We start from the raw sequence: 22,188 nt of genomic DNA on the forward strand, positions 1-22,188 counted from the left end.
TTTTTTCCCCCTTTCTTGGAATGCAGGCTTCTGATAGTTTCTGCAACTTTGACTTGAAGTAATTCCAGGCCTCCTCCACCTTTAGATCCCCAAGTTCTTCAGTCCAATCCACTTCCCTAACTAATTTCCATAATTTTTTAAAGTTAGCCCTTTTGAAATCAAAAACCCTAGTCACAGATCTATTTTTGTTTATCCTTCCATTTAGTTTAAACTGAATTAACTCATGATCGCTCGAACCAAGGTTGTCCCCTACAACCATTTCTTCTATGAGGTCCTCACTACTCACCAAACCAAATCTAAAATGGCATCCCCTCTTGTTGGTTCAGCAACTACTTGGTGAAGGAATCCATCAGCTATCGCATCTAGGAAAATCTGAGCCCTATTATTATTACTAGCACTTGTCCTCCAGTCTATATCTGGGAAGTTAAAGTCTCCCCATGATCACACAATTCCCATTAGTATTTACTTCATTAAAAACATTAAAGAGGTCTTTATCCATATCCAAATCGGATCCCGGCGGTCTGTTGCACACCCCAAGCACTATCCCAGGGGAGGCTCTAGTAGCTTTCTTCCCCAATGTGATTTTTGCCCAGACAGACTCTGTCTTATCCATTCCATCCCTTCTTATTTCTTTACAGTCAACCTCATCATTGATATACAATGCTACTCCACCACCTTTGCCTTTATTTCTGTCTGTCCTAAACAGCACATACCCTTCAATACCTATACTCCAGTCATGACTACTATTCCACCATGTTTCTGTTATCCCTATAATATCTGGTTTCATTTCCTGCACCAGTAACTCTAGTTAGACTTTAAAGTCAGAAGGAACCATTATGATCATCTAGTCTGACCTCCTGCACAACGCAGGCCACAGAATCTCACCCACCCACTCCTGTAACAAGCCTCCATTTTGTTACCTAGGCTCCTCGCATTGGTGTACAAACATCTTAATTCTTGCTGTTTCGCTTCGCTCACATTCTTAACCCGATTAGGCCCAGATATTCTACCGCCAGTATCACCTATTAGAATGGTATCTACACTACCCTTCCTCTGTATGTCCATTCTCCTACCCACGGCTGTATCCTTTCTTTCTTCGTTTTCTTCCCTCTCAATGTTAAAATCCGGTGTGGAGATTACCTGGACATCTCCCAACCATCTCCCCCCAATTCCTAGTTCAAACCTCTCTTAATCAGTTGTGCCAGCCTCCATCCTCGAAGTCTATTTCCCTCCCTACTCAGGTGAAGTCCATCCCGAGAGAACAGTCCTCTGTCCATGAATGCCTCCCAGTGGCCATACATCCCAAAGCCCTCCTTATAGCACCACTGCCTGAGCCATCTGTTGATCGTTATAATCTTGTCAAACCTTTGTTGCCTTTCTCTAGGAACAGGGAGAATCCCACTGAAGATCATCTGAGTCTCGATTTCCTTAAGCGTCTTCCCCAGCCTGGCATAGTCTCCCTTGATACGTTCCAATGAGAATCTAGCCGTATCATTCGTTCCCACATGAAGGACAATCAGTGGATTCTTTCCCGCTCCCGTTAGGATCCTCTTCAGCCTCAGATCCACATCCCATATCTTGGCACCCGGCAGACAGCACACTCTTCTGTTCTCTGGATCACCTCTAGTTACAAGCCTGTCTATTCTTCTCAGTAAGGAGTCCCCAATCACGTAGACCTGCCTTTTCCTGGTGACGGTGCGATTCTCCGGTCTCTTCCCTGTTCCCTCTGGCTGCAAGTCCTCTCGATTCCTATTCACCCTTGCAATCCTCCGCAACCCATCCCGTATTCTCCAGGGGCTCAGATTTGGTGTTGTTATCTCCGTTGACTCTTCCCCTCTTCCTATAGGACTAGCTGCTCTTCTCTTCTTCCTTGCCCTCTAACCTTCAGTGACCACCTGCTGTGCCCCTTCTTCATTTTCCAACTCTGCAAACCTGTTCCTGAGCTCTATTTCTCCTTAACTAGCCTGTCTTTTCCTCTGCCTAGTTCTCTTAGTCTCATGTTTCCACCGTCCACTTTCCTCACCCAGCAGTCTCCCCTCAGAGTTCTTTGGTCCTGCTTCCATCTGCAAGTCTGAGCTTTCCCATTCGGCCTCCTCATGTCTTTGCTCCAATCTCTGCTCAAACCCCCTTCTAAACTCAACCAGAGTTTCCACCTGCATCTATTGCAGTCAGGGGTGACTCCAGATTGACTCTGGAGGCTGAGATCAGAACCCAGCCCTCCCCAATTGCAGTTGGGGGTGAAGTGGGATCTACTCTGGAGGGGTTTGTGGGACAAATCTGGGCCCTTTGAGCAAGCGGCTCCCTGGACAGGCCCCCCCAAGAAACATGTTTACAAAATCCCCCGGTTGTTCTAACATTTTCCTGCCCACCCCTGGGGCTCAAATTCTGGCTCTGCTCCGCCCCAAACCGCTCTCAGCCGCTGGGGATTTAGCTCCGCTCTGCACGGTGCCGGGGGCCCCTCTGGGGACGGGATATTCCCAACGCTGTTCAGGGGACGTTCCGAACGCCGGGTCGGGCTGAGCCAGACCCACGAGAAAAGCAGTGACGCACGCGTGTGCAGCAAGCTGAGGGTGAGACACAACGGTGCCTTGCTCCAGTCCCTCTGCGTGTCCACGTCTTACAGCCCTGCTCTGCTTGACCCATTCCCCGGGCTCCTGCCAGCTCCCCGGGTACAGTGCGGGGGCGCTGCGGGGTGCCTGGTGCCTTCACTCTGTATTTCCTGGTTTGAGTGTAGGTGAATTCACCCTGTGTGGTGCCCATCCCTGTAATGAGTGGGGCGAGGTCTCAGTCCCCACCTCTGGGTGTGGGAGGGAGCACGGGTCTGACAGGATCATCCCTTTGGGGGATCTGCGCCCCTGACCCCCGACCCATGTCCCTCGTCCTTAATGTGGAAATTCCCCCAGCTGCCCCATTCCCCACAGATACTCACATCCCAACACCCCGCTCTGCCCCACCAACCAGCAGCCTGGAAAGCAGATGGGTCTTTAGGGACCAGATCCCAGAGCAACTGGATCCTACACCCTGGACTCAGATCCCCCTGCCCATGGGCACAGGCTGTATCTGATACTCACGAAGGAAGAGGACGGTGAGAGCAGATGCCATGATGGGGCAGTGGGGAGGGGGGTGTCACAGACTGACAGGACTCGTGCTCTCTCTCGGCTCCGTACGGTCCCTGCGGGGAGCCCCCTTCAGCCCTTCTCTGGGGTCCACTCTCTCTCGGGGGTTAAGCCATAGGCTCCTCCGCCACCTGGAACCGCACCTCTCTGAGCCTTCAGCACGCCCTCAGCACAGTATATCTAAATATCCCTGTATCCAGGTGGGCTCTGCCTGCTCTCCCGTGCCTGCCCAGAACCCTTCCTCCCAGCTGGGCATCCGATATCACCGACAGCAACAGCTCCTCCCCGTCCTTTGTCTTCTGTCCCATGTAAACAGGTCGCCTGGGCCTCCTCTCCTCTCTTCTGTCCTCTGTCCCCCTCTGGCTGGAACCGGCTGGTCAGGTCACCGGTGTGCTCTCTCTGCAGCCCATTGTCCTCCCACTGGCCACAACTGGCTGTGACTCCTGAGCTCGGCCTCCGGATCACCCGTCACTGGGGTATCTGTTAGAACCCTCAACCCTCCCACTTTCCTGGTTCTTGTCATGCAGACAGCGATCAGCAAAAGACCAGACGTCCGAAGCGCAGCCAATGTGATGTTTAGTGGGGTTAGTTTCCAAGCAAGCATATTCTGAAGCCCTTCACACCAGTCGGGCTTATCTCCATACACCGATAGAGTCTGTACCCCAGTGTCCCCTTCCCAGCTCTGACGCCGCAGAGCCTTGCCTTTGTCCCTGTACCCCATTCCCAAATTCTGTTCCCATTCCACCCCCTTTCCCATTAGCAAACATGATTCCAGTTTCGCTTCCTACTTCCTATTTGACCCCAGTTTATATAGTAATATTCTCAGCTATACCTTAACCAGTCATTTTACTGACATTTAACTAACCAATATTAACCACCTCGTTAGACTAGTAACACCCAGGGAAACTGAGTCCCATGCCCTCTGCATGGAAACCATTGAAAAAAACAAGAAAAAAAAGAACTCTCCTCACTTCGTCACAGCACCCCCTGGAGGTAAAACACCCCGGTGCTGAGCTCCACCGAGCCTGGGGCCTGAGTGCGAAAGGAATGAGGAACTGCGCTGGGGGCTGCAGCCCCAGGAAGCCCATGATGCACTCGGCCCCTTTCTTCCCATCAGCTGGTTTCTCTGCAATCTCCAGCCCAAATCTACCACGGTCAGAGCAAAGCCAGCTCCCTGCAACGCTCAGCAAACCACATCCCCTCCGGCAGCTGCTCAGCCCCCCTCCCCCCCATCACCTTCCAGCCCCACATGGGAGCTGCCCAGTCTGGGGACCAGCTGGGAAACGGGGAATCTCAGGAGATGTCAAGAGGTGTCCAGGCCACCCTGACCTTTTCCAACAGGCCCATCTAGCCTCCGTCTAGCAGCTCAGAGCAGAGGAGGGCACCCCACACACACAGTGCCCACCACAGAGCGACCCTCTCCCATGGAGCGGGGCAGAGGTTCCTTCCAGACCCGGCAGGGCCCAGCACTCGTCCTGGAGCATGAGGGTGGAGGGACCTGGCCAACCTCCTTCTCAGGGAGTGTCGCTGTAGATGCTGTTCGTAGCCAAGTAGCGTGAGACAGAGACTGGACAGAGGGGTGGGAGGTTGTGGTTTACGGCCCCCGTAATCGGACAGGGGGGGGATAAATTTAGATCCTAAGTTGCTAAAGCAGCAGCCAAAAAATCCGTGAAAAAGGGAAGTGTGTCCAGAGCCGGCGCTCGCTTGCTGTTTCTGCTACTGCCTGGGAAATGCAGCATAAACCTAACTCCACAGCAGCGACCCTGTAATATACCCTGGTTTTGGGACGGGAGTGGGGTCTAGTGGTTAGAGCAGGAGGGCCTTTCCCACCATAGGCACTGACTTCTACTGGTGCCGGTGGGTGCTCGACCCCCGTCTGCCCCCAGCCCCGCCCTGACTCCACCCCTGCCCCGCCCCCATTTCAACCCCTTCCCCAAAGTCCCTGCCCCAACTCCGTCCCCTCTCTGCCCCTATTCTGACTCCTTCCCCAAATCCCCGCCCAGCCCCGCCTCTTCCCTGCCTCCTCCCCTGAGGATGTCACGTTCCCGCTCCTCCCCCTCCCTCCGGGAGCTTGCTACAGCTGTTTGGTGGCAGCAAGCACTGGGGAGGTAGGCGGAGGAGCTGAGACGCGGCGCACTCAGGAGAGGGGGAGGAGGAGGAGCTGGGACGGGGCAGGGAGCTTGGTTGCTGGTGGGTGCAGAGTCCCCACTAATTTTTCCCCACGGAGTCGGCGCCTGTCATAAATATAAAGGGAAGGGTAACAGCCTTTATGTATGCAGTAATACAAGATCCCTCTTGGCCAGCAGTACAGAATCACTTACCTGTAAGGGGTTAAACAGTTTAATTAATCTAGTTGGCACCTGACCAGAAGGACCGATAGGGAAGGAAGATACTTTCACATGGCGGGGGGAGGGGAGGCTTTGTTTGTTCTCTTGTGTGTGTGTTCGCTCTTGAGACAAAGAGTGGGACCAAGCAGGTAACCCAGCTCCTACTGAAATGGTACATCTAAAATTACAGAAATTGTAAGTAAAGGCAAGGAAATGCATTAGATTATCTTTTGTTTTACTTGTGAATTTTCCCTATGCCAAGAGGGAGGTTTATTCCTGTTTTGTAACTTTGAAGTTGAGCCTAGAGGGGAATCCTCTGTGTTTTATATCTTTTTACTACCCTGTAAAATTACCTTCCATCCTGATTTTACAGAGGTGCTTCTTTTACTTTTTATTTTATTTTTCTTTATAATAAAGTTCTTTTAAGAACCCGATTGGTTTTTAGTGTCCTAAAAACCCAAGGATCTGGTCTGTGCTCACTTTGTTAACCTATCGGTTGGTATATTATTCTCAAACCTCCCCCCCAGGAAAGGGGGTGAAGGGGATTGTGGGGATATTTTGGGAGGTGGATAGGGCTCCAAGTGGCCCCTCCCTGAATGTTTGTTTAAATCACGTGGTGGTGGCAGCAATACTGTCCAAGGACAAGGAAAGGAATTTGTGCCTTGGGGAAGTTTTAATCCTAAACTGGTAGAAATAAACTCAGGGGGTCTTTCATGTGGGTCCCCACATCTGTACCCCAGAGTTCAGAGTGGGGAGAGAACCCTGACAGCACCTATGCACCCCTCCCCTCCCCACAGCAATCCCATCTCCCCCAGGTGCGACACACTCTCCTGGCGCCAGGACAGGGGGGCTGGGGGCTGCCCATGGGGGCTCGTTTATGGTTCTGTGTTTATTACAAATCTGGAGGTTAACAATATGCAAAATAACATCAAAGCTGCCTTGATGTGTCCCCTCCCCCTACCGATGCTGAGTTCCCCCTACCCCTCATACGTGGGTCTGGGCGGGGCAGGAGGACAGCAGCTTGATGACATGGAGCTGCAGTGGGGAGAGCACAGCGTCCCCCTTAAATCTTCCCTAGAAGCAGAGTTCTCTGGGGCTGGTGCTGTAGGGGGGTGAGTCTGTTGCCCCCGAGTGGATGGCACCCAATGGCTGCGGGGGGCTCTCACTGCAGGGCTCCCTGGCTCACGTTGATCGTGGCGTACACACTGGGCTGCAGCGTCTGGCGGTCCAGCTCCGCGTAGGTGCTGGGGTCAGGCTCCTTGGGGTGGGAGGGGAGAGAGTCACTCGTGTGTGTGTGTGTGTGTATGTGCGCGCATGCACCAAACACCCCCCCCCCCCCGACACACACACAGAGCAGGGCCCATCCTCTCCACCAGGGGGCGACAAGGGGACACACCCACCCACCCACCCACCCCCTGCAATCCCAGCTGGCGTTCCCATAAGGCCATCCCCATCCCAGCAGCCCGACCCCAAACCACTGGGTGTGCCAGGAAAGGCGGGGATGGGCGGGGACTATGTGGGCAGATCAAGGTTGGGGTCAGGCCCCATGGGGGAACAGGGGACACTTACCAGGGTCGGCGGCTGTTTCCCTTCATCAATGGAGGAGTCTGCGGAACAGAGACACCCGCTGAGCTGCACCCCCGGCCGGCCCAGAGCAGAACCCCACACCCAGCTCCGACCCCTCTGTCCAGCTGTACCAGCCCTGCCCCTCAGCCCTTTAGGGAAGTTCCCCCCGACTGCTCTGCCAGGAGGAGCCCCACCCCCTCCAGCTCCTGAGCCTGGATACCCTAGAAACAGGTCCACTCCTCCTGCAGCCCAGCACTCCCTAGTGCTGCCCAGGGGCTTTGGGGCCAGCTCTCACTGCCAGGGGAGAGCGCCCCCTGCTGGGCCCCTGCCCCACCCCCTGGGTTTCCTTCCCTGTCTCCCATCCAAGCCATGACCCCTCCCAGCCTGGCTTAGCAGCGGGTTTAACCGTTCCCTCACTGGGCGGGGCACTCACTTCCTCGGGTTCTTCTGTAGCAGACGAAGGCCAGGGGGAGGAGGAGGAGGCCGGCGGACGCCGCGCTCACCCCGGCGATGATGGGGCGGGTCAGAACCGGTGCTGCGCTTGATACCGATCCACCTGGGAAGCAGCACCAGGCCGTGAGCACCGGGAGCGGCTGGTTCGTTACCTGCTGCCCCAGCCCTTCCCCCTCGAGGACCCAGGGACCCACAGCAGAACATTCTATGGGGCTAGTGGGGGGGCAGGAGCAGAGGGGATTCTGGGCAATAGTGGTCAGGGGATTCACTCCCAAAGGCAGAGGGCTGTACTGGGGTGGGGGCAGGGTGTGTGCGGGGTTGTACCTCAGGCCCCTGTGAAGCCAGCTGGGCCCGGATCCTGTAGCAGCCCCCCACTTGGGTCCTGCCCCTGTCCTGGGAATTTCTCAGCAGCTTCAGCTCACTTCTGTGTAGGAATCATATGGGTGGGGGGATGGCAATGGGAGGGGGCTTCTGGCCAGGGAGGGTGTTTTGAGATCATTGGGAGAACCATGCCCTGCTGAAGTGATCAGCAGCGGAAGACGTAACGGTGCTGTCATCCCAGCGATCATCATTAGGTTCCAGAGTCAACAACATGTCACTCTGGATCGGTGGGTTCAAGTGTTAACACCATGTCTATCTGGATTGAGAGGTTCCAGGGTTAATGCCACACTGGGCAGCACCCCAGCGAAGGGGGAGCCCTGCTTCTGAGCCGTTCCACTGGGCTGTCTGCAGACTCAGGCAGACAGACGGGATAAACAGGATCATTATCCCTGGTGCCCTTCTCCCAGGGGATACGCACCAAGCTGTGCCCCACATGGGTGGCATTGCGGTGCCAGTGGGCAGCACAGCACCCCGGTTTGTGGGGTCCCTGGGGTGGGGCTGTTTCCAGGGCTGGTTTGATGGTGATTCCCCCCTGCCAGCCCCGGTACCTGGTCTCGCGCTGCCGGGGCGGGTGGGAGCCGATGTCGTTCCTGACTGAGTTGGGTCAGTTCTCCCTGTGGGAATAGAACCAGTGTCTGTCAGGGGCAGGATGCAGGGGTGAGGAAGCTGGAACCTCTCCTCCCACCAACCAGCAATGGCGGCTCTTCCCTGGGCTGAGCCGGCATCCCTGGGGAGAAGACGGGACCCAGGGATTTGGACCAGCTCAGCGCCCCCGGGATCCCAGAATGGGGAGGATCGGCCCAGCGAGACCCTGAGCGCAGATACAGGCCCTGCCTGGCTCCACGGAAACTGGAACCAAAATCATTACTGACTAGTATTAATTACCAGGAGCCCCTGTCCTGAGCCAGCTCCCCCGTGTGCTCGGAGCTGTACAGACACACGACACAGAGACGGTCCCTGCCCCAGCCAGGTGCCCCTCTGTGACAAACTGGGACTGTTCTTAATGTGGTCTTTGAATGCTGAGTGGGGAGTGTTGGCTGGGAAGGCAGGGGAGTGTGGCTAGGATGGTCTGCATTGGGGGATGGGAGACTGGCCGTGAGGGAGAATACCTGAGCATGTAACTTGAGAACCCAGGAAGGGGTTAGAGGCCAGGTGACACCTTTGCCCGGGAAACTGAACAAAGGCTGGGGAGGGAGTTCAGAGCTGGCTGGTGATGTGGCTGGGAGGCAGACGGGGCTCTGACCCCCCAAGGGGCTGGGGTGCCTGAGGACCCCAAGATGGACCTAACTGAGGGGGATCCTGTTGTCTGTACCTGCAAGACCTGTCTTGGACTGTGTTCCTGTCGTCTAAATAAACCTTCTGCTTTACTGGCTGGCTGAGAGTCATGGTGAATCGCAGGAAGCCGGGGGTGCAGGGCCTTTTGTCCCCCCACACTCCGTGACACCCTCACACCTGGAGTCTCTGCGGAGCAGGTCTGGGCACGGCTGTCCCTATTTTGGAGGAGGAACGTCCCTGTGTCTATAGAGCTACAGGGGAGCTTGTCTGCCAAACGGGGCTGTATCAAACCAGGAGGCGCTAATACTGACAGCCCAGACTTGCTCTGAGATCACCAGTGGGGGTTGGGAACCACACAGGATTCGTCATTTCAGGTCCAGTTTTCATGTAGACAAAGTCTTATTCCATCTTTCTATCCATCCTCAGACGTGCTCCCATCTGTCCACCGCCTACGTTCCCAAGGACCCATATTCCCACGGATCCATGGCCGGCCATCCCCACTGACCCATGGCCATCCATCCCTATGGATCTATCCATCACCCTCTATCTAGAAGAATTGAACCCATCAGTTTTGTCTGCAGGGACCATCCCCCTCCAAACAGCCCGAATGGCCCCGTGGGCATCTGTGCGGGGAGCCCTGTTCCCTGGGGGGTGAATTGTTCGATTTTCTCGCTCACCTTCTCCAACCGGCTCCGTTAGGGGGGGAACCGGCTGCTGGGGCGCAGCTGGGTCGGTTCCCTCTGTGGGATGAAAACGAGCGTCGGCTGGGATGGGGGAGGGAGGGAACCGAGCACCCAGCCATCGGCTCTGAAACTCCAGCGGCTGCTGCTGCTCCCTGGCTGGGGAACCCCCCAGTGACTCCGTCCCCGCTCCCCATCTGGGCGTCCCCTCTGCTGGGCCCACTGCTCAGGTCAGAGCCTGGCTCTGAGTGTCCTGTCAGGCCAAGACCTGCTGAGAGTTCGGCTGGGTGTGGGGCTGGAAGCGGGGACGCTGAGCCAGGTCCCTCACCTGCTACGACCAGCTCCACGAGGTCGCTGGGCTCCGACCAGACAGAAAGGTCTCACTTGGTGCTCTATTGGCAGCTGTAGCTCCCTGCATCTCCCCAGTCTGTGGGACCCCCGGGGTGGGGCTGTGCGTTGGGGGGAAGCTCTCCCAGGCCCTGTCCCCACCAAGCCAATCTGGCATCTTTCCAGTGACCGCCCCCCGCATATGGAATGAGGCTGGTGGGAGGGGTTCAGATGGGGCATTCGCTGTGGGGATCTGCCCCCTTCCCACCCAGCCAGCCCTTCGTGGATCCCCCCCAGGGGCAGCTCCTTGGGCAGCACAAACCTGTTTCTGGGGGGGTTGACGGTGATTTCGTGCCCCCAGCCCTGGTACCTGGCCCTGTGCTGCTTGAGAAGTTGGTAACGTTTCATTCGTGCTTTACTTCTCCTGCAGTTTTCTAACAATTGCTTTGGTAACTTAGGGTATGTCTACACTACGAGGGTAGTTCGATTTCACTTAAATCGAATATGTGGAATCGATATTGCAATTTCGAACGTGTGTGTCCACACTAAGGACAGTAATTCGACTTTGTGAGTCCACACTAACGGGGAAAGCGTCGACATTGGAAGCGGTGCACTGTGGGCAGCTCTCCCACAGTTCCCGCAGTCCCCGCTGCCCATTGGAATTCTGGGTCGAGCCCCCAATGCCTTCTGGGGAAAAAAATGTGTTGAGGGTGCTTTTGGGTAATTGTCGTCATCCGTCCGTCACTACCGCCCTCCCTTCCTCCCTGAAAGTGCCGGCGGGAAATCAGTTCGTGCACTTTTCTGGTCAGTGACAGCGCGGACGCCACAGCACTGCGAGCATGGATCCCGCTGCGACCATCGCTGCAGTTGTGGCCGTTGTCAACGCCTCGCAGCTTATCATCCACCTTTACCAGAGGCAGATGCAGATAAACCAGGCGAGGAGGCTACGGCACCGCGGTGAGGGCCTGAAGTCTGAGAGTAGCACAGGCCTGTCAGAAAGCACGGGACCCAGCGCCGAGGACATCACGGTGACAATGGGTCATGTGGATGTTGTGGAACGGTGATTCTGGGCCCGGGAAACAAGCACGGACTGGTGGGACCGCATAGTGCTGCAGGTCTGGGATGAATCCCAGTGGCTGCGAAACTTTCGCATGCGGAAGGGGACTTTCCTTGAACTTTGTGAGTTGCTGTCCCCTGCCCTGAAGCGCAATGACACCTGGATGCGAGCAGCCCTGACTGTCCAGAAGCGAGTGGCCATAGCCCTCTGGAAGCTTGCAACGCCAGACAGCTACCGGTCAGTCGCGAACCACTTTGGCGTGGGCAAATCTACCATGGGGGTTGTTGTGATGCAAGTAGCCAACGCAATCGTTAAGGTACTGCTCTCAAAGGTAGTGACCCTGGGAAACGTGGAGGTCATCATAGATGGCTTCGCCGCGATGGGATTCCCAAACTGCGATGGGGCTATAGATGGAACTCACATCCCTATCCTGGGACCGGAGCACCAGGCCAGCTAGTACATCAACCGAAAGGGCTACTTTTCAATGGTGCTGCAAGCACTGGTGGACCACAGGGGACGTTTTACCAACATCAACGTCGGATGGCCGGGCAAGGTTCATGACGCTCGCGTCTTCAGGAACTCTGGTCTGTTTAGACGGCTGCAGGAAGGTATTTACTTCCCGGACCACAAAATAACTCTTGGGGATGTGGAGATGCCTACAGTGATCCTCGGGGACCCAGCCTACCCGCTAATGCCCTGGCTCATGAAGCCCTATACTGGCGCCCTGGACACTGAAAAAGAACTGTTCAACTACCGGCTGAGCAAGTGCAGAATGGTGGTGGAGTGTGCTTTTGGCCATCTCAAGGGGAGATGGAGAAGCTTACTGACTCGCTGTGATCTCAGCGAAACCAATATCCCCATTGTTATAGCAGCTTGCTGTGTGCTCCACAATCTGCGTGAGAGCAATGGGGAGACCTTTATGGCGGGGTGCGAGGTTGAGGCAAATAGCCTGGCATCTGATTACGCCCAGCCAGACAGCCGGGCGATTAGAAGAGCCCAGCGGGACGCCCTGTGCATCCGGGAGGCTTTGAAAGCTAGGTTCCAGAGTGAGCACGGTTACCAGTGACTTTTCAGTTTGTGTACAGAGAAGCTGAACCTGCCCCCGTTTCTTTACCCAGTTAATGTTGACTATCCTCTCCAGTTACATACCCCCTTCACCCTCTTCCAAAAAAATAAAATCAGTTTTATTTTGTTAATGAACACCGTTGTCTTTATTACTGTTTTCGCGGGAATGTTTTAAACCTGGGATGCAGACTGTGGTGGGGAGCGGGTGTAGTGTACTGATGCAAATGATGCTTCTAAACTCCAGGAATGACAGGATTCGCAGTGGTGGACTGGTTGTTTCAACGGAGCCTGCCAGCCCTCCTGAGCGGGATTGTGTGTATGTGGGGGCTATGTGACTATATGGCAGGGGGAGGAGGGTTACAGATCCCCTGCTGCGTGGCTCTGTGATCCAGGAAAAGGACCGCTGCATAAGATCTGTAACTGCCCTCCCCCACCACAAAGTCACAGAGCAACACCCCCCCACACAGAACATGAAAACTACCTCCCAGACTGACCAGGGTAACTAGTCACTGCACTGTGTATGTGCCCTGCTGCTGGACCTGCCCCCGCCTCTGTACCCTGCTAAAGGTGACTGTCCTGTCCAATTACCAAGCTCCTTCCCCCCCTTCAGACAGACTCTCCTCCAAAAGAACATGATGGAAACAGTAATGAACAGAAACGTATTTTTTATTAACAACCACACATGAAACTGGGGGGTGAAACTTGGACGGGGGCTTGTGTGAGGCGGGAAGGAAAGGACTTGTCAAATTTTGGGGAATGACAGCCTTCTGGTGCTTGAGTAGTCTGCAGGGGTGGAGTGAGAGTTTTCACGGACTCTGCCGCCCCTCCTTCTTTGGACTTTGGGCGAGGGGGGTATGGGACTTGGTGGCGGGGGAGGGCGGTTACTGATAGACTGCAGCGGGGCTCTGTCCTCCTGCCTCCGTTCCTGCAGAACATCAACAAGGCACCGGAGCGTGTCCGTTTGCTCCCTCATTAGTCCAAGCAGCATTTCAGTCACCTGCTGGTCTTCCTGCCGCCACCTCTCCTCACGTTCCATGTGTGTTCGGTGCATTTGGGACAAATTCTCCCTCCACTGGTTCTGCTGTGCTGCCTGGGCTCGGGAGCAGCCCATTAGTTCTGAGAACATGTCCTCTCGCATCTTCTTCTTCCTCCGCCTAATCTGCGCTAGCCTCTGGGAGTGTGATGCCAGGCTGGGTTGGGAGACAGTCCCAGATGTGGCTGTGGGAATGAGAAAAAGGTAGTGAATTCCTCCGAAACATAAATGTAGTTGTGAACAAAGAACATAGTCTTTCTCTGTGAACAAGACCGTGCACTGCACCTATCACATGCGCACTCAGGACAAGGTCGAATTTTTGGACCTCGCCTTCAGTGCCTGGGGTCTTGCACTGCCGATCTGGGAAGCGGGGCAGGACACCGGAATTTCTGTAGCAGGCAGACATGGTAAGCCGTAGACTTGTGTCTGCTTAAAACTTTAATAGTAGCACTGGCCTCCTTTCACATTGAAAGCAATGCCAGTCTCTGCTGCCAGCAATCGGCCAAGCAGGAACTCTGCCCCTGTCCCACCCCCTCGCGGCTGTCCCAGGGAAAGATCCCTGTATGCTGCCCCTCTCCCGCCTCCACCGCGTGGCTGTAAACTGGCGGTTACAGTTCTGTAAAGGAACGGGCAAGCAGTCCCAATACTAACAGTCCCCTACCTAATTCAAAGCAGGTCATCATGAGCGACATCACAATCATGAGGATCTCAGACAGCGATAAAGAACGAATGCTTCGGGAAAGCCTGCAAAGACCAGGGCCGTATGCCGCCATGCTGTGCAAGGCTATGATCCCGGAGTACTTGAGGATCTCCTGGCGCGGAAACGTCTCCTACTTCGGAGGACCCAATAAGGCCGCTCTCCCCAGGAACCTGATGAACAGGCTTTCCAATTACCTCCAGGAGAGCTTCCTCGAGATGTCCCTGGAGGATTTCAGCTCTATCCCCGGACATATAGACCGCATTTTAATATAGCTGCACTGGCAGGGACTAAAGAGTGGAGCGTCTTTGGCAGCAGAATCATGCACAACCGGACACTGTTAGATTTTTTTTAAATAGTTGGGAATGAATAGTTAAGCGCCTAGGGCAAACAAATCATGAAAAACACATTGTTGTTATTGTTAATATTCCAGTTCTGTTAAAAATAAATGTTTAGATGTTTAAAACACTTACTGCTTGATCCTTCCCCTGAATCTGTGTCCGGGTTAACGGCTGGGGACGGTTGGTAGGGGATCTCTGTAAGGGTGATGAAGAGATCCTGGCTGTCGGGGAAATCAGCTTGGTAAGCGCTGTCGACTGCCTCGTCCTCCTCATCTCCTTCCTCATCTTCCCCGTCCGCTAACATGTCCGAGGAACCGGCCGTGGACAATATCCCATCCTCAGAGTCCACGGTCAGTGGTGGGGTAGTGGTGGCGGCCGCACCTAGGATGGAATGCAGTGCCTCGTAGAAATGGGATGTCTGGGGCTCGGACCCGGAGCGTCCGTTTGCCTCTTTGCTCTTCTGGTAGCCTTGTCTCAGCTCCTTGATTTTCACGCGGCACTGCGTTGCATCCCGGCTGTATCCTCTCTCTGCCATGGCTTTAGAGATCTTCTCATAGATCTTTGCGCTCCGTCTTTTCGATCGCAGCTCGGAAAGCACGGACTCATCGCCCCACACAGCGATGAGATCCAAGACTTCCCGATCAATCCATGCTGGGGCCCTCTTTCTATTCTGGGATTGCACGCCCATCTCTGCTGGAGAGCTCTGCATCGTTGCCAGTGCTGCTGAGCTCGCCACGATGTCCAAACAGGAAATGAGATTCAAACTGCCCAGACAGGAAAAGGAATTCAAATTTTCCCGGGGCTTTTCCTGTGTGGCTGGTCAGAGCATCCGAGCTCGGACTGCTGTCCAGAGCGTCAACAGAGTGGTGCACTGTGGGATAGCTCCCGGAGCTATTAGCGTCGATTTCCATCCACACCAAGCCTAATTCGATATGGCCATGTCGAATTTAGCGCTACTCCCCTCGTTGGGGAGGAGTACAGAAGTCGAATTTAAGAGACCTCTATGTCGAACTAAATAGCCTCGTGGTGTGGACGGGTGCAGGGTTAATTCGATGTAACGGCGCTAAATTCAACATAAACGCCTAGTGTGGACCAGGCCAAAGAGACTCTTTTTTCTTCATGTTTCACAGCCCAGTTCTTCCTTTAACTTTCCCCCTCATGCCTCTGTCTTTCCTCTGTCTGCCTCCCCCTGTTCCTGCCATCTCTGTCCCTTCTCAACGGGACTTTCTCCCTGCCAGCTCTCTGCCTGGTGCCCCTCGATGACACAGCTCGGCCACCGGGTCCTTTTCCACTGGCTCCCCGCTCGCTGGGTCCCTGCATTTCTGGTGCTGGTTGTTAACTCGCTGGCTGCTGGTGTCTCTCTCCCGGCGCTGGGCAGCCTCCCTCCAAACTCTACCAGACATTTCCGCCGGGAGCACTGGGGGTGGGGGGAGGAGCTGCTGGCTGCTGTCCCCGGATGTTTTCTTTCTCTCCCCACCACAAAAAATACCGTCCCAGGCTCGAGCTCCCCCCACTTCCACTGCCCGGGAATCCTTGGGGGTCTCCTCACAGCTGTTGTTTCCACGCTGCTTCTGAGCAGCCAACATGTGCAGCTCCCACTGCTCTTGAACCCGACAGCCCCCAGCCCAGGTGGGCATCACACAGCCAGCCCTGGAATGCAGTCACAGGCTGGGGGCGGTGCCGGCTGGGCAGCCGCTGGGCCCCGACTCCTCTGTGCGTCCCCAGAGCAGGAGCAGCTGGGGGAGCATCCCCCTGGGAAAGGCCCCTGCTCTGCAGCTCCCCCCGGGGGCAGGGCCGTGTTCCCTCTCATTTTTTAAATCCATGTGCGGAATGAATTTTGTTATGTTCATAGAGAGGTGATGTGTGGCAGGGGTGGGGAAGACGGGTTCAGAGTGCGGGAGGGGGCTCAGGGCTGGGGCAGGGTGTCGGGTGCAGGGGGGTTAAGGCTCCGGCAGGGGTGGGGGCTCTGGGGTGGGGCTGGGGATTAGGGGTTTGTGGTGCAGGCTGCACCAGGGCTGCGGCAGGGAGAGAGGACTCCCCTCAGCCATCTCTCACCGCAACAGCCCGGGGCCGGGGGTGAGGTACCTCTCCATGGCTGCAACAGCTTAGGGGGAATTTAGGGGCAGGGATCGCCCCTCCCTTGGTCCCGAATCTCCTGTGGCTGCTGCTCCCCCTGGCTGGGGAACCCCGCAGTGACTCCATCCCCTCTTCCCGGCCGGGCGTTCCCTCTTCTGGGCCCAGGGCTCAGGGCAGAGCCTGGCTCCAAGTGTCCTATTGGTGCGGAGCCCTGAAGGGTCCAGCTGGGGGTGGGACTAGGAGTGGGGACCTCACCTGCTACCACCAGCTGCACGGGGTTGCTGGGCTCTGAGGAGACGAAGGGCTCTGATCGGGGCCGGTAGCTGCAGCTGTAGTTCCCTCCGTGCTGCCGGCCCACGGTGGGGATGCGGAACTCGGCCCCGTCCCCAGCAGGGTCCATCTGTTGCTGCGGGTTCAGGTCTCCAGCCTTGTGCAGGAAGAACCTGAAGAACCTCATGTACCTCATGTACCTCATGTACCGGTGCGGCCCCTGACACCGGATGGTGACGTCTGCCCCTGGGGAGGTGACCCCAGTGGGGCTCAGAGAGATGGAGGGTCTGGGTAAGCTGGGATCTGTGCACAGGAGACAGGCTGTGAGAGCCAGACCCGGGCACCCACCCAGCCCCGGCCTCCCCGGCCAGACCCAGCCCTGGGCACATCCAGGGGCCCCCGGGCAGAGATTCTCTCCCAGATCCCAGAGTTCCCCCCACCCAGAATCCCGGCCCTGCGAGCTGGGATCCCAGCCCCACAGACATGGAGCCGCAGCTCCCTAGTTCTTGGGATCCTCATATGACCGCGTGTGGCCCCTGCCTCATTCCCTGCATCTGGCCTGCCCTGGGGACGCGTGGGCACGGCCAAGCTACCTGCAGCCGCACAGGCTGGCCACTGGAGGACACGCGAGTGGCTAGTCCTGCCTGGCCATGGCTCCATTGCTATTTTCAGCTCCATCAGAACTAGCCCGGGTGCCGCACGCCGGCCCCCAGCTGCAGGGCAGACACCCGACAACAGCCCACAGCTCTGGGGTGACCCCGGGGTGACTGTTCCCTGCCTCTGGCCCAGCCACAATCAGGGTCATGCTCGTCTGGGCAGGGGACAGAACTTCCTCCGGGGCCGGGCCCAGGCTGCAGAACGAGCTCCCCCAGCAGCCAAGGGCCCCCCAAACCTCCCCACCTCCGGCTCCAAGGCCAGGCGCCCTCCCCCGGCCGACCTGCTCCATTATCGACCCTGGGCAGCACAGCCATTGACCCCCCAAACCACCCCAGACCAGACCCTCCGCGATGGGCACAGACCTCCCCCGGGGAGAGGATGAGAGAGAACGACCCGCCCGTGACAGACGGGGTCACATCGCTTAATGCTCGACTGGAAGGCGCCCGACACCGCAGTGACCAGGGCAGCGTCAGACCATGTGCAGGGTAGAAGGCTGCTCCCTCCTGGCTGGGAACCCCCCAGTGACTCCGTCCCCACTCCCCGGCCGGGCGTCCCCTCTGCTGGGCCCAGGGCTCAGGGCAGAGCCTGGCTCTGAGTGGCCCATCGGTGCGAGCCCCCGGGGATCTAGCTGGGTGTGGGGCAGGAGATGCTGGGCTGGGCCCCTCACCTGCTACAATGATCTGCACAGGGTGGCTGGGCTCCGAGTAGGCAGCTGGTCCTGTTCTGTTGCTATAACGACAGGTGTAGCTGCCACCGTGTTCCCGTCTGGCGCTGGTGATGGGAAATTCAGCCTCAGAGCCAGCAGGGTCTGTGTAATTCAGAGAGTTCCCATCTCCAGCCTTGTAGAGGAGGAACCTCATGCCCAGGCGCTGATGCCGACACCGGATGATGACATTTCCCCCCACGGGGATCACCCCACCGGGGCTGACGGAGATGGAGGGTTTGGGGTCGGACCCCTCTGGATTCACAAACAAACAGGCAGTAAGTGGCGGTGACACAAACCGCGTCCGTCTGATTCAATCCTCTGCCCGTCTGTCACTCCAGCGTATTACCCCCCGCCCCTCCCTGGGGTACAGGCCCGGCCCCGCGGCTCACAGCCGGGGAGAGAGACAGGAGGGGGAAGGAGATTTCCAGTCTCAGATTCCTTCAGTTCTCCAGGGTCAATTCAGCCCTGCCCCCGCTGCAGTCAGGATTGACCCCGGGGCTGAGATCAGAATCACCCTTCTATGTTTCTAACATTGTAGCCGAGCTGCAGCTCTGTTGTAGTTGGGCTGAACGTGGATTATTCTTTAAAATATTCTAAAAAACCACATTTACCCCAATTGTCTGGCAATGTGCTGTATGCACAGGAGTGCGGGGGGGGGGGGGGGTTCGCGGGACAAATCTGAGTCCTTTGAGCAAAGACTCTGAAAACCACGTCTGCAAAATCCCCCGGTTGTTCTAACATTTTCCTGCCCACCCCTGGGGCTCAAACTCTGGGTCTGCTCCGCCCCAAACCTGGCTCTGCTCTGCACGGTGCTGGTGGCCCCTCTGGGGACGGGATATTCCCAAAGCTGTTCAGGGGACGTTCCGAACGCCGGGTCGGGCTGAGCCGGACCCACGAGCAAAGCAGTGACACGCGCGTGCAGGGCCGGTGCAAGGAAGTTTCGTGCCCTAGGTGAAACTTCCACCTTGCGCCCCCCCACCCAGCTAACCCCTTCCCCCCCACAGCACCTAACCCAGCCCCCCACCCGGAGAGCCCCCCCCGCAACAGCTACCCCCCCTGCAGCTAACCCCGCCCAGGGAGTTCCCCCCCATTGCGGAAGCTAACTCTGCCCGGGGAGCCACTCCCTCCCGCAGCAGCTAACCCTGCCTGGGGAGCCCCCCCCCCCCCCACGGCAGCTAACCCCGCTCGGGGAGCCCCCCCTCTGCGGCACCTAACTCCGCCTGGGGAGACTCTCCCCCCGCGCCAGCTAACCCCACCTGGGGAGCCCCCCCCCACGGAAGCTAACCCCGCCTGGGAAGCCCGCCCCAGCTCACCTCGGCTCCGCCTCCTGCGCTGAGCACGCCGGCGCCACTCTAATTCTCCTTCCCTCCCAGGCTTGCAGCGCCGATTGGAGGAGACTTAGAGCGGGGGCTGTTTGCTCAGCGGAGGAGGCAGAGTGGAGGTGATCTGGGGTGGGGAGCGGTTCCCCTGTGCGTCCCCCCCGTTACTCTGGGCGGCCCTCCCTGTGCCCCCCCGCCCCAGCTCACCTTCACTCCACCTCGTCATAGGGGTGGCATGTTTGTAGAAATTTTGGTGGTGCCCAGAACCCGCCCCCACCCAAACTCCGCCCCCCACCTGCCCAAGGCTCTGGGAGGGAGTTTGGGTGAGGGAGGAGGTCTGGGGTGCAGGCCCTGGGGTGGGGCAGGGGATTGGGGTGCAGGGTGCAGGCTCTGGGAGGGAGTTTTGGGATGGGAAGGGTGCAGAGGGATGGGGTGCAGGGTTGAGGGCTGTGGCTGCAGATGAGGGGTTTGGAGTGTGGGAGGGGCTCAGGGCGAGAGTAGGGGTGTAGAGGGTGAGGGCTCTGGCTGGGGCTGGGAATGGGGATTTGGGGTGTGGGAGGGGCTCAGGGCAAGAGTAGGAGTGTGGGGGGTGAGGGCTCTGACTGGGACTGGGGATAAGGTGTTTGGGGTGCTGGAGGGGCTCAGGGCTCGGGCAGAGGGTTGAGGGTTGAGGGTATGGTGGGGAGGTGAAAGCTCTGACTGGGGGTGTGGACTCTGGGGTGGGGCAGGGCTGGGGATGAGTTTGGGGTGCAGGCAGGCTGCTCTGGGACAGGGGCCAGAGAGGAGGACTTCCCCCAGCCCTTTCCCTGCCAGCAGCAGCAAGCTCTGGGAGAGGAGCCCCGCTTTTCTGCCCCTCCCAGCAGCACACTCACCCCCACAACTGTCACTGCACGTGCTCCTAGGGCCCCTCTCAGGTCCTGGAATCTCCCTCGCCTCCCCCATGGTGGGTGCCGGGGGGTGCTGCGTGCGCCTCCTCCCCTGCTGTTGCCCCTGACTGTAGCTTCACTGGGGGTGATGGATGGGGCTGCGCCTTGCCCAGCATGGGGCAGGAGCGGTGACTACGGGCGGGGGGGGGGCCTGTGCTGCTGGAGGGTCCCATTGGAAAAGGGAAGGGTCTGAGGGGGAAGGGCAGGCTCAGAGTCAGTCTGCCCTGGCAGTGGAGTGGGGGGGGGGCACTAGGACCCTGCGGCAGCAGTTGCTGCAGACAAAGACAGACAGGCTCTGCTCCAGGACAGAGACTCTCTGCTTCTGTGCTGCGGGGGTCGGGGGCAGCAAGTCCGGGCCAGGGGACACTCGGGGAAGGTGTTGGGGGGGGCCGCAGGTGGGGCCGGGGGGGACACACGGCCCCAAGTATTGCTGGAGCTGGGGCTCTGGCTCTGAATATTGCTGGTGCCCGAGCACCACGTGGATATGGCAGTGGCTGCCTATGCCTCCTTGCCTGAGCGGGCTTTTAGGCGCCCCCAACCACTAGGCGCCCTAGGCGGCTGCCTAGTTTGCCTAAATGGTTGCACTGGCCCTGCGCGCGTGTGCAGCAAGCCGAGGGTGAGACACAATGTGGCCTTGCTCCAGTCCCTCTGCGTGTCCACGTCTTACAGCCCTGCTCTGCCTGACCCGTTCCCCGGGCTCCTGCCAGCTCCTCGGGCACAGTTCGGGGGCGCTGTGGGGTGGCTGGTGCCTTCACTCTGTATTTCCTGGGGGCAGAGCTTTGAGTGCAGGGGTGGGCCCATCCCTGTAATGAGTGGGGCGAGGTATCAGTCCCCACCTCTGGGTGTGGAGGGGAGCAGAGGTCTGACAGGATCATCCCTTTGGGGGATCTGCACCCTTCATCCCCCACCCACATCCCTCATCCTTAATGTGGAAATTCCCCCAGCTGCCCCATTCCCCACAGATACTCACGTCCGGACACCCTGCTCCGCCCGGCCAGCCAGCAGCCTGGAAAGGAGATAGGCCATTAAGGACCAGATCCCAGAGCAACTGGATCCTACACCATGGTCTCAGATTCCCCCCGCTCCATGGGCACACGTCCTGGTCTCAGATCCCCCCACCTCATGGACACACACCCTGGCTGTCTGCGATACTCACCGAGGAAGAGGACGACGAGAGCAGAGGCCATGATGGGGGCAGCGAGGGGCCTCTCAGCGCTCCCACCAACACCCCAGTGCCCAGCTCCACCGAGCCCCAAATAAGGAACTCAGCTGCTGGCTGCAGCTACAGGAAGTCAAAAGTCAAAAGATGTCTCATCTTTTCCTGTGTTCATCAAACATTGTCTCTAATCTGCTGGTGAAATCTAGTGCGGTCAAAGTAAGAGAGGTCTTTGAAAATTAAAGAAACCCAGGGACTGTTAGCCTGGCTAAGCATCATGCAGCTCCCAGCTTGTCTGTGTCTCTGTGGAGAGGGGGGACAGGTCACCCTCAACCTATCCTGCAGCCTTGAGGAAGGTGCATCAGGCTGAGAGCCAGGTGACCACGGGGTCTGGTCTTCAATCTTCCACTGACCACCAGTTCTATGGAAATTCCAGCCCCTTTTCATTCTGGGTTCAAGCCCGGTTGATGACCCATGTAGGTAAAATTAATACGTGATCATGCAATTAAAGGCTGGTGTCGTAATGGACCTGCATGAGGGGCAGAGTTAAGGTCGTTCAGGAAACTATTGCATTTCTTGGTGCGGGAGGGTTTGACTCTGCAGCCTTCCCTCTCAGCCTGCCAACCTGCTCACCTGTGACACAAGCCGTGTGTGACGAACTGGGACTGTTCTTACTGTGGTCTTTGAATGCTGACAGGGGAGTGTGGCTAGGATGGTCTGCATCGGGGGATGGGAGACTGGCCGAGGGAGAATATCTGAG

At 57.5% G+C, this 22,188-nt stretch overlaps 1 protein-coding gene across 1 annotated transcript; it reads right to left on the reverse strand.

Annotated features, from left to right (window-relative positions):
- Window positions 1-6,605: 6,605 nt before the first annotated feature.
- LOC135893092 (osteoclast-associated immunoglobulin-like receptor) lies at window positions 6,606-21,459 on the reverse strand. The gene is made up of 6 exons (XM_065420878.1): window positions 21,429-21,459; window positions 17,989-18,279; window positions 16,650-16,967; window positions 7,443-7,565; window positions 7,013-7,050; window positions 6,606-6,701 (listed from the first exon to the last, which is right to left on the reverse strand). The coding sequence occupies exons 1-6, from the start codon at window positions 21,457-21,459 to the stop codon at window positions 6,606-6,608; spliced, it is 897 nt and encodes a 298-aa protein (XP_065276950.1).
- Window positions 21,460-22,188: the final 729 nt, after the last annotated feature.

This window comes from Emys orbicularis, chromosome 21 (assembly GCF_028017835.1).
Source record: "Emys orbicularis isolate rEmyOrb1 chromosome 21, rEmyOrb1.hap1, whole genome shotgun sequence".
NCBI classification, from domain to species: domain Eukaryota; kingdom Metazoa; phylum Chordata; order Testudines; family Emydidae; genus Emys; species Emys orbicularis.

Excerpts from the sequence above, each read along its gene's own strand:
- LOC135893092 (XM_065420878.1), bottom strand. The coding sequence starts at position 21,459 with ATGGCCTCTGCTCTCGTCGTCCTCTTCCTCG. Across the intron at positions 18,280-21,428 it reads TCTCGTCGTCCTCTTCCTCG|AGGGGTCCGACCCCAAACCC; the intron begins GTGAGTATCGCA and ends TTGTGAATCCAG. Across the intron at positions 7,566-16,649 it reads CGTGCAGCTGGTGGTAGCAG|GTGGATCGGTATCAAGCGCA; the intron begins GTGAGGTCCCCA and ends GCTGCTTCCCAG.